The sequence below is a fragment of the Lycium ferocissimum genome, chromosome 6 (genome assembly GCF_029784015.1).
Source record: "Lycium ferocissimum isolate CSIRO_LF1 chromosome 6, AGI_CSIRO_Lferr_CH_V1, whole genome shotgun sequence".
NCBI lineage: Eukaryota > Viridiplantae > Streptophyta > Magnoliopsida > Solanales > Solanaceae > Lycium > Lycium ferocissimum.
In genome coordinates this window covers 18,639,700-18,651,043 of record NC_081347.1, presented here as the reverse complement: position 1 = coordinate 18,651,043, position 11,344 = coordinate 18,639,700, and the positions used below count along the sequence as shown (strand labels likewise).

Here is an 11,344-nt window from a genome sequence, read left to right as displayed (position 1 = left end):
GTTGTACTTTTAAATTTGGAAAACACCTAAAACCCCATTTTTACTTTTTTCACTTCCAGTACATTCAAACAACCAAATATTCTTTGCAACAACTATAGCCAAACACAACTCCAACTTGACTTCCAACTTCAAAATTCCAAATAAAGTGAAAAATATTTGATTTTTATGGCCAAATGCCTACTTATTTTGAAATGAAGGGAGTAGTATTTTATTTTCTTAAAATCAATAAAGAAAAATGGGGAAAATCAAATAATCCACATGTGTGCCAAAAATGGGCCCCAAAAAGGCATGATCACCTTCACCTCTACTTAAAAAAACAACCATTGCTCATGTATCCAAAATACAACCCACAAACTCCACATTAATCAGATAGCAATCAAGAAACACCAACAAACCAAAAGAATGGCAGTCTGTTCATTACACTTTACATCACCTAAACTTCAAACCTTAACACCAAAACCCACTTTCAAGGCTTCTTTAACTCCTTTTATTAACAAGAAGCAAATATTCCAAGTTGGTGTTGGAATTTTGGCTGCTTCAATAGTTACTTCAACACCTTTGAATGCTGATGCTACAAGAATTGAATATTATGCTACTACTGCTGAGCCTACTTGTGAGTTTAATTATGTTCGCTCTGGACTTGGGTATTGTGATATTGCTGTTGGGTCTGGTCAAGAAGCTCCATATAATCAGCTTGTTAATGTAAGTTTCTATGTCACTCGTTTCATTTATTGAAGCTTAAATAAGTGTCCACTTAACGTTTTTATTAAATAAGTGTCCACTTAAGGAAGTAGTTGTTTCCAAATTTACTCCTATGTAGATAAGTGAGTTTTTATGTGATCAAGAAATTATGTATTAATTGTTAGTTAATAGTATTTAATTAAGGGTAGTTTAGTTAAATTATCATTTTTCTTTTACCTAGGAGTCGGTATTTTCGTAAAGGGTGTGCTAGAGGCTAAATGTACACTTATTTTGAACAAGAGGGAGTGTATTAAGGGTACGGGTTTAAAAATTAGTAAAGGGCTTTTAAAACTTGTGGTCCAAAATAAATAATAGATATTTGTATGGCTTCATTAAGGGTAAAATGGAGAATTTTAAGTTAAATTGTTACAGTATTAAATATATAAAGGGAAACTTACGAATATGTACATTTCGGCCAAACTTATTTATCAATATGGGCGAAATATACAATGATGTATACTATATGTATATGTAATATATATGTACAGAGTATGTATATTTTATGTATATTATGCGTATAAATATACAAAACCTATACATTTGGTCATATTTTCTAAACTAGATCACCCAAATGCATTGGACTGTAATTTTCCCTTATATAAGGGTGTCATTCTTTTTGGAACTATCACATAAATTGGGACGGAGGGAGTATTATTTTCACGTGTTTGTGTTTATGCATATAGTTGGAATTCTTGTACAATTGTTGCTGAAGTTCGTTTATTGTCATAGTCCTTATTTCAAATTGACATTTTGCTTTCAAGAGTTAATGATTCAGAGAATGTGGTCTCTGATATCTTGATTATCCTAATAAGTTTCTTCTCTGAGGTCCTAAGGTTGTATTTATTATGGTTCGAATAACAAAAGAAAAAAATATTAGTACAATATTTTGTTAGAATCTTTTTGAAATATTGCCAACAATGTACAGATATATTTTGAATATTGTTTTCTTTTTTCTGGCATGATACTTGTGAAAGTGAAATTCGAAACAATGTGGTTCCAATGTCCTTTTGACAAGTCAAAAAGAACAGATAAGACTTGATTAAAGAAAACAGAGAGTAAAGTATTATGCGACTGTGTAAAAAATAATTATACAATCAGGTTACCTGTAAGGTAATTATCTGTAAATTTTTATGATAAGATTAATCAATAACTTGGTAAAAATGATAATTGATCTGTGATCACATGTTAAATTAGACTGATAGTTTAAGAAACCTGTAGTGCATATAACTTGAATCCAAGAATAAAATGGGTAAAGAAAAGGAAAAAGAGTTGAATTTATCTTCTATTGTTCATAGAACAGAGGATAATAATGAGAAAGATAAACTGAAGTTATAAGAGGATTGCATCCTTAGTATTTTGTGCTCAAAGTCGACATTGAAAGGAGGAGGAAGAAAGAGTCATTGTTTGCTTTATTTTTCCCCATGAGGACATAACACTGCCTCTATTAGTTACATGGAGAAAGAAAATTTAGAACTTGAATATCTAGTTATCTACATCTATTTTTTTTTTTTCTTGAACTTGAGAATGGTTTGTTAAGTATCCTATTCATGCAGATTCACTATACTGCGAGGTTTGCGGATGGTATAGTTTTTGACAGCAGCTATAAACGTGGTCGAGCCCTGACAATGCGCCTCGGCATGGGCAAGGTATTCTTTTCCATGTCGGGATCAGATGTAAATTGTTGTAACTGGTGGTATAAAGTGTGACAGTGTATTAGCTTCTGCTTTGTTTGTCTGTCCCAGATTATAAAATTAGGACTGCTTACCTATCAGATAGACAGTTGAAAAGGTTTTCGTATATCTATAGTTGAATACACTATATGCATCAAAAGATAGCATCATAAAAAATGTATCAAGCTGGACGCATGTCTATACTTACAAAACTAAATATGTTAGCAGTTTGTAAAGATAGATAAAGAGAACAATGTAAAAGACACTGTCATTGAATTAAGCAACTGTTAGGGCATTATCATCCACTAAGTATCATCGATTCTCATTCCACTGTTTTCTTGACTTTCTTAAATGCTGGAATTTGTATATACAATAGTTACCAGTTTTAAAAAAATGCTGGAATTTGAAAATATTTATAATTTTGATACAATCTCTTACTTTACAAAAGCGAGTCCCTGTCAAGGACTACCATCGTCCAACTTTACTAGACTTCTAGGCTTTGTTAGGTAAGTCTTACCCTATGGATATGTATTAACATCTTTCATATTCGCCTGCGCTCCTCGTTCACTGTTTTTTCTACCGTGGTCTTTTATACAATTATGCATACTCATTAAAAAAAAAAAAGGGATCTCTTATCCATACAAAAGAGAAGGAAAAGGGATGAAGAATAAGAGAAGCTTGCAGAAAGGAGACAACCATGTTTTGGGATATGAAATGGAGTAGAACGAAATAAGTTTATTTCCATGTAACATGGATCACCTCGTTTTCTTATTGACCAAAGGACGACAGAAATGATGTGCTGATATATCTGAGGCTCATATAGAAGGAATACATGAACAAGAAACATAAATGAGAAACTAAATGAAGAATATAGTTCAATTTTTGCAACATCTCATCTACAATTCGTGAACTCCGGAGCTTGTTGTTGACAGGTGATCAAGGGATTAGATCAGGGAATCTTGGGAGGTGAAGGGGTACCACCAATGCTAGTTGGTAAGATTTAGAGCTAACAAGAGCCTCCTATGGACGTTTTGCTTGTTCGCCTTTTGATATTCCCAGTATTGTTCACTTTAGAAGTTTTAATACATAGGTGGAAAACGTAAGCTTCAGATTCCTCCACATTTGGCATATGGACCAGAACCAGCAGGCTGCTTTTCAGGTGTGTTTGTGATACGTTTTAAATGCATTATATTGTTTGGTTCCTTAAGACAAATATCAGCTTGCGACATCAGATGATAAAGCCTATTCTTATCTTCATGCTCTGGAAACAAGCTAGCAGAAATGAGTTGCAATATTGTTTTCCTTTGTTTTACTGTTGACCTCAGAATATATCAAAACTACTGGAGAAGAAATTTTGCATTTTTGTTGGGGAAAAAAACACTTAATTGCAAGTAGCATCTTAAACAACTCTGGTTACTATGTTCTGAAAGGGTGGATGTGAATAGCTATGCAATTTATCTTAGTAATCTTAATCAATGTATATTCCTCATTTACATGGTCTAGCTACCATTGGCCTTGGGAGGCTGTGAAGAACTCATATATCCAGTTTCATTGTGTTACTCATCTAACCTTTTTCATCTCTGTAATACAAAAAATTTACAGTGTTTTGGGATAACATTTGTTTACACAGTAATAATGATTCTGTTCTTTACTTGTGTAGGGGACTGCAATATTCCTGGAAATGCAACACTTATATATGACATCAAATTCGTTGAACTCTACTCGGGAAACAGGAAATTGTGATATGATGAGAAATCTGAAGCTCAAGCACAACTAGTGAGTTCCTAAGCCACCTTGTGATTTTAGGTTTTTTCCTTACTTGCTTTGTTATATCACGGTGTCACATTTACTTCTGTACTCCTCCTTACGTTCCAATCGGGATGACCCTATTATGTGTTACCATATGAGACTTACCTAGAGGAGATTCAGGATGATAGTAAGACTGTATATAAACTGGAGTATCAAAGAAATATCACATCTAGTTAAAGATTGTAAAAGAATCTGAAGATGTAATTATTTTGTCTGTATCTACATAAAAAAAGATAGTGTTAGCTTAAATTTATATATGACCTGAGCCTAATTCCCAAACAAGTTGGGGTCGACTGAATGACTCCTCTAATTAGTTTGACTATTTTTATGCTAACCATCATCCTACGTACATCTCCTGTTTTATCTCAGCTTGTGACCTGTTATGCTTGCACATAGGCGGGATTTGTAAATTCACATTTTTTGTTAGAATTATCATATTAGGGATTTCATCCAAAGAAGCTCAAGTAGCTTGGGAATAAGGGAAAAAGAAGTAGCTCCATTAACTAGGAGTCTGGGACAGAGAAAGTAGTAGTCAACTTTTTCTCTTTCTTTTTTGTGGAACTTCGTGAGACATATAAGTTATTTTTCATCTACCAACATGTCATTGCTAAATAATTCCTGATCATGATTTGTCCAGTGGTGTATCATACTATGTTTATAATAGATGAATTAAGCAAAAGTTAATTGCACATATGGAAAAAGAGAAGATAGAAACAGAAAAGTGAGTTATTGTTGCTGATTTCTAGCAGACTGGTAGCTTTCTTAATTACTGTGCCTAGAGAGAGAGAGAGAGAGAGAGAGAGAGCAAAAACCAGATATTCAACATAGGTATTCACCTGGAGAGTAAGTGAGTATCAAATGGATAAACAAGAAACAGGTCGCAAAGGTTGTTAGGACCTATCGAATGAAGCTGTTCCCAACACCTTGCAAAACACATCTCCACAAAGATTTGTTTATGCAGGTTTTAAGTAACTTGTTTCATTCTAATAAATGGACTCAGGATGACTCAAAATAAATATTCTTTCTCCTGAACTCCGGCTGGCTTTGTGACATTTTTTAAAGAATGGAATATAGTACAATTTACTAAATAAGTAGTCTGTAAATGAGTTCACTGGAAGAGTAGAATAATCTGTTATAGTTCCTGTTTGCCACTTCCGTTTTTATCAGTAAAAGGTAAGTTTATGAATAAACTCAGTACCAAGCTAGTACTAAGCTAAGTAAAAAATATTACTAAGGAACCCTTCAAAGAAGATTCCAAGTGGTCCAGCAGTAATGTAATATCAGTAGCAAAATCAGCAATAAACCTTATTTTTAAACTCTGGATACATTCTTTCCGTTCCCTCAAAGTATCTGTGGTTTGCAAGCCAAGTACTTGTTAAGAAAATGAACAATGGGCCTAACTCGACCCCAAAAGCTAGCAAAACCATATATAGAGTCAAATTGCCCATCCCACAAATAGAGTGGACTACTAACCCCCCCGGGGTCAGGCTTATCAACTGGAGCGTGTACAACATAATATGGGAGCCCAACATCAGATAAATCAAGAATTGGGATGGACCTGGCGTTGACAACATGAAGAAAATGGACATTGGGCCTAACTCAACTCCAAAAGCTAGCTCATGAGATGAGGATTGCCCAAGGCCATATAAAGAGTCCAACTGCGCATCCCACAACGATGTGGGATTACTAACTATACTCCACATGATGCATAGCAGAATAAGTATAAATAATATCCTTTTTCCCAGTAAATTAAATTGATTGCGGTAAAAATTTCGAATTCAAGTCATAATGTTCGAATCTGGGATCCGCATATGCTCTTGATGTTGGAAAAATTAGTGGCATCTCAAAAGAAATGTTCATTATTGATTTAGAAAAACTTTAAAATACTATTTTTAATATCTACTCGTTATTTAGGAGATTGTTTTATCTTACATTTGATGAAGCCAAACTAGCCGTTGGAGCAACACCTATATATACATGACACTCTAGTGAACAATATATAGGATTTTTCTAACTCCCTTTCTGTTTTCCTACTCGTTCTAAAATTAATTTTTTTCCTCTTGAAATGTGCTGTTTTTGTTTCCAGGTTATAATTGGAAGAGCTTATTGAATCTTGAGGATACGCGCATAATTATATTTGTGCGAGCAATTTAACACCTCCATCCTTCTCTGTTGCTCCCAAACAACCAATTGGCTTTAGATTCGAACGAAAAGGAAATACTTCACTACAATCTAACTTGTCCAATTTCGCCACATGAAAACTCGCATCTTGTTACTTGTTCATTGAAACCCATAATATTTTTTGTAGAAATCAATTGAACTTGGTTATTTTGTCACCCTTTCGATTGAGAATACAAGAAATCATTTTTGGTAGAAGGAGAAAATATAGTTTCATGCTTTCTAATAGCATGACCCACTTTACAAGCAACAATTGGGGATTGAAAGTATCAAAAGTGTGACAAAGTAGCCAAGTCTAGTTGATTTCTAGAACAATGATATTGTTTTGATGATTTTAATGAATTGATGTTTTAGACGCAATATGATGTGAGTTTTCATGTGGTGAAATTGGACACATTAGATTGTTGTAGTGAAGTTTTCTTTTTGTTCAGATCTAGAGCCTATTGGTTGTTCAGGAGCAAAAAAGAAAGATGGAGGCAGTAAATTGCTCGAAGAAATATAGGTAATTTTGGGAGCAAAAAATCCTTGAAGACAGTGTCCTTAATACGCCTCTAACTAAATCCTAATCTCAATAATTTCTAACACACTTAAGGATATTTAACACTTTGCGTCAATTGCACATCCCACAAACGATGTGGGGCTACTAACAATGCTCCAGATGATGCAAAGGGGAATGGTCTTCTTTGTCTCTTTCCTCATTTTCTGGCTTTGCCAACTGCATAGGCTTGCTTTACATTTGGTGACATTCCAATGACTCCATTTCAGATGCTGTTCCTAGAGAAGATGAATCCATGCAATGATTTTATGTATGGGTTCTGGTGATATTTCAAGAATTTTTGACCTCTAATATGGTCATTAACTTTATTGAGGTAAAGAATGAATTCAGATTAGATACTTACCAAAAGATAACTATAATACTCCATGAATTCAGATATAGAATTATAAAGTTTGTCAAAAGCTGTTCTACAGTGTCTTTTGCCTATTATTGCTTTATGCTGTGGTGCTGAAAGTTCTTCTTTGGATAGAAATCTTTGAGTTCCTAACTTTTGGCACCATAATTGGTTAGATCAAGGCAGCATGTATGGAAAATATATACCGGTAAATCAACCGTGTTCATATTGTAGCTCGTGATTAGGAACACTTTTCACAGGAATGGCTTAGCAAGCACTCATTCTTCTGAGTGTTTTGGTATGACATATTTGTTTTGAGCTACTTGAAATCTGTAGGCTTAGAGGGTAACAAGTTTCAATGCCATGCAGGTTGCATAGCTATCACTTGAAGATCTTATGTAGAAAAAATTGACTTCTCATTTCTTTAGTGATGTGGGCCTTGTTTTATATACTGACATAACGTTGATCTCTTGACATAGGATCCGCCCGGAATTCTTTGGAATGAAGATATAGAGCAAAAGGTGACAGTTTCTTGAATAAAATTAAGTCAAGAATTACATGGCTTTCACCATACAAGACGCAAATGGCCTAATGGTGAGGAGTGCTTGCAGGTGCCAACTTCCTGGGATCATTTTTGAGCTGATAATTTAAGTTCCTAACATTGTGTATAATCGACTGTAATACTTGATTAAAATAAATGCAAAGTAGGGTTTCATGTTCACAATACTTGAAAATCTTGTATAATTATTCCATGTATATTTTGTGTTGTATACTCTTGGACTCAAATGTTACACCCTTGTTTATCAGCACTCCCCTGCTTGTCTGTGCGCAGAGTGCTTACAGGCGCGTAATTAAGCATCATGTACTATAGTTCACCCTCCACAATGCAACATGAAGCAAAAAGAGTCTGGGACATTCCATTGAGCCTCTTTTCCTTTATTTTTCTCATAACATTCTAATAACAATGGTGTCTGGACCAACTTGTGCACCATCTCGACTCTTTAACCGGTTACATGTTACCTCCCATCAGGACGAGTATTGGACAACTCCAAGAGTTAGATGGGAAGAAATCATTTCTATAATAATTTGAACCCTAGATTCTCGGATTTTCACCAATTTCATTGACCGCTAAGTCCTCACCTCTTTTCACCGTCACTATCTTAAGCAAATTATGTCAATGTTGAAGGAGGATCCTAGGTTGAAACTAGCTGAATTATGGAATTATTTGATGTCATAGCTCAATAATGCATATGAAGGTGACCACATCCTCTATTTTGAATGACTGTGTTGATGGTTTCAAGCATATCCTTTGGCATCTAGCGTGAGGTACATGCACCAACTACTATACCAATCGAACTACGCCTTTGTGTAATGTTTCTGAATCTTGAGATCAATCTGCTTATGTAGTTGTGAATCATCGTCATGTGACTTGGTCTAGTAGTGCCAAGTGCATCCAATGGCATCAATCTATGTACTTATCCTAATATTTTATATCCTATTATATCTTTGAACTGAAAAATTACATCCGCCTGGTGTTTACGCCAAACTACATCCCTTACTTGACTACGGTTAGTGATAACAATTGAGGTGAATTTGTATGTGATAACAGTGAATGTAAATACATATTTTTTGGGGAGTAATTATCCACCAAGTTTTGACTTTTTTTTTCAGGTTAAAGTTGGTACTTTTGTTCAGAGCTAGAGCAGTTCAGGAAGTATACGCCAGAAGAGCGAAGTCTCTTTTAGTTTACCGCAATGTGACATAAAAGTGGATTCTTTTTGTCTTTTACCTTCTTTTTTAGTACAGAAAAAGTCTTCTTCTTTTTTCAGTACAGAAAATGTCTAAATATATTCCTGAAGTACTTGAAATTGAGCAGATATATCTTTGATTAATAGTTTAGCTCATATATGTTCTTCAATTCAATAATTGATCCAAATATACTCATACTTTTATTGAAATTTTCAATTAACCTAACCAGCTGATAATAAACCAGAAGGATCAAATATACCCTTAAAATATGTGGAACAGAGCAGAATGACCTTCGTTAATAATAGCCATGAATGAGATATTCAATCAAATTCTTAACCAAGTTAAAAAATAATAGTTCTTTTGTTGACAACCCCCTTCTAACCTAGTGCTCCGTTGAGAAAATTGATTCTTCGAGATTGGTGTTATTTTAGAAAATTATTAATTTAGACACTTTAGTTAAAATTTTAACGCAAACTCCATTGCTTTTATAACAGTTATCTCATCCTTAATTTAGGATACAAGTGTAGTGTAGAGAATACAAGAATCAATTATGTGAAAAAAAGAACCTCATGAAACTGAAGAGAAAATATATATTTATAAATCATAATTCTCATCATCGAAGATATGAACGTCTATTACGTCGATATATTATTTACATCATTAGTATGTGAAAAATTACAACATTAACTTAAGCTAAACTATTTAAATTTAGGCTTAGAAATTGGTGTTTGTCTTTAGTCATTACATAAACACAAGTACAAAAGAAATGCTAAATCTGTATATGCGAAAAAAATATTAAAGTATTAGCGAGGGATATATCTGCTCAATTTTGCATACTTTAAGGGCATAATTGGATATTTTTTGCTTATTAATCAGCTGATTAAATCAATTAGGGGTAATTAAGAGCATATTTTGACCAATTACTAAATGATAAAGACATATGTGAGCTAAACTATTAACGAAGAGCATATCTAGTCAATTTCCAATACTTTAAGGACATATTTGGACATTTTCGTTTATTACTACTCCCTCTGTCCAATTTATGTGCTGCAATTGAAATTTCATGATTCAAATTTCTAAATTTTGATTGTGCATTTGGATATAGAAGCTTTAAGTTTTTTTTTTTTTTTTTTTAAATAAAATTCATATAATTAGAAACTACATCAATAAAAAAAAAAAAAAAAAAGTATAAACCATACTGCCTCCATTTCAGTTTATGTGAACCCATATGATTGGCCACGGAGTTTAAGAAAGTAGAAAAGACTTTTAAACTTGTGGTGTTAAACTTTTAAACTTGTGGTGTTAAACGAGTCACATATATATTTTGTGTGGCTATAAATCATTGCATAAAGTTAAATTGTTTCCAAATATAGAATGAGGTTATTTTTTTTGACACGGATTAATAAGGAAATAGGTTCACATAAATTGAAACAGAGAGAGTAATAATTAAAAAATTTAAAATAGTTAAAAGGCATATAAAACAAATCCATCAAAGAAAAATTTGGTTGGCTGTCGAAATCCGAAATGTATCATATAAATAAATGGGAAAAGAGTCAAATTTACCCTCCAAGTATGGTTTATAGTTTGAATTTGCCCTCTATCAAAGTTTGGGATCAAATTTGCATTCTCCGTCAAAGTTTGGGATCAAATTTGCCCTTTCCGTTAGGATACTTGATAAATTTGCCTTTATATGGATGGAAGTCTGATTTGGATTCCACAACACAAAAAAATTACCCACGTCAGATCCACATAAGCTCCACGTAGACTCTCAAACCCAATTCTCTTTTTAACCCGTTTCCCAATTCGCTTAACCTGTCTAGACTACTGCTGACACTAAGGCACCATTTAGTAATGTGAAAAGCCGGAGTTTTAATCGCATTGAGGTGCACACGTAATGTATGTGATAAAATAAGAGGCAAGTAAGAAAAATTCTGCAGCAGCAACAATAAATGTTTAATACGACCAAGGATTCGTTGTTCTCTCCAGAAACATAGAATTTATCTGACCAACAAAAATTTCTTGAACATGACATCTATCTTAGGTGATCTTCGACGGAGCTAACTTAACTCATTATTATCGCCTCCTTGTCAGAACCTCTCAAAAACTATTCAACAGAACTGAAAATGGATTTTTAAAGCTGAACTGCACAAATTTATTTTGTTGTCTTGTTATCACTTTTGCAGGATCATAGCTTTTCTAATCTTGCTTTCGGTATACGTTTAGGAATATATTCTGAGAAAAAATGTTTTCCTCTGTTCAGAAATGCTCCGAAGAGTTCATGAAGAAACCGTCACTATAGCAAAACAA

General features: G+C 33.7%; 1 protein-coding gene across 2 annotated transcripts; it reads left to right on the top strand.

The window, feature by feature from the left end:
* Positions 1-325: 325 nt before the first annotated feature.
* On the top strand, positions 326-8,097 carry LOC132059463 (photosynthetic NDH subunit of lumenal location 4, chloroplastic). Of its 2 annotated transcripts, none has more exons than XM_059452085.1 (6): positions 326-702; positions 2,295-2,387; positions 3,344-3,404; positions 3,502-3,570; positions 4,072-4,187; positions 6,830-7,845. In XM_059452085.1, the coding sequence occupies exons 1-5, from the start codon at positions 403-405 to the stop codon at positions 4,152-4,154; spliced, it is 606 nt and encodes a 201-aa protein (XP_059308068.1). In that variant the 5' UTR covers positions 326-402; the 3' UTR covers positions 4,155-4,187; positions 6,830-7,845. The 2 variants fall into 2 exon arrangements, with proteins under 2 accessions (XP_059308068.1, XP_059308067.1); XM_059452084.1 differs by having other exon boundaries at positions 327-702; positions 7,768-8,097.
* Positions 8,098-11,344: the final 3,247 nt, after the last annotated feature.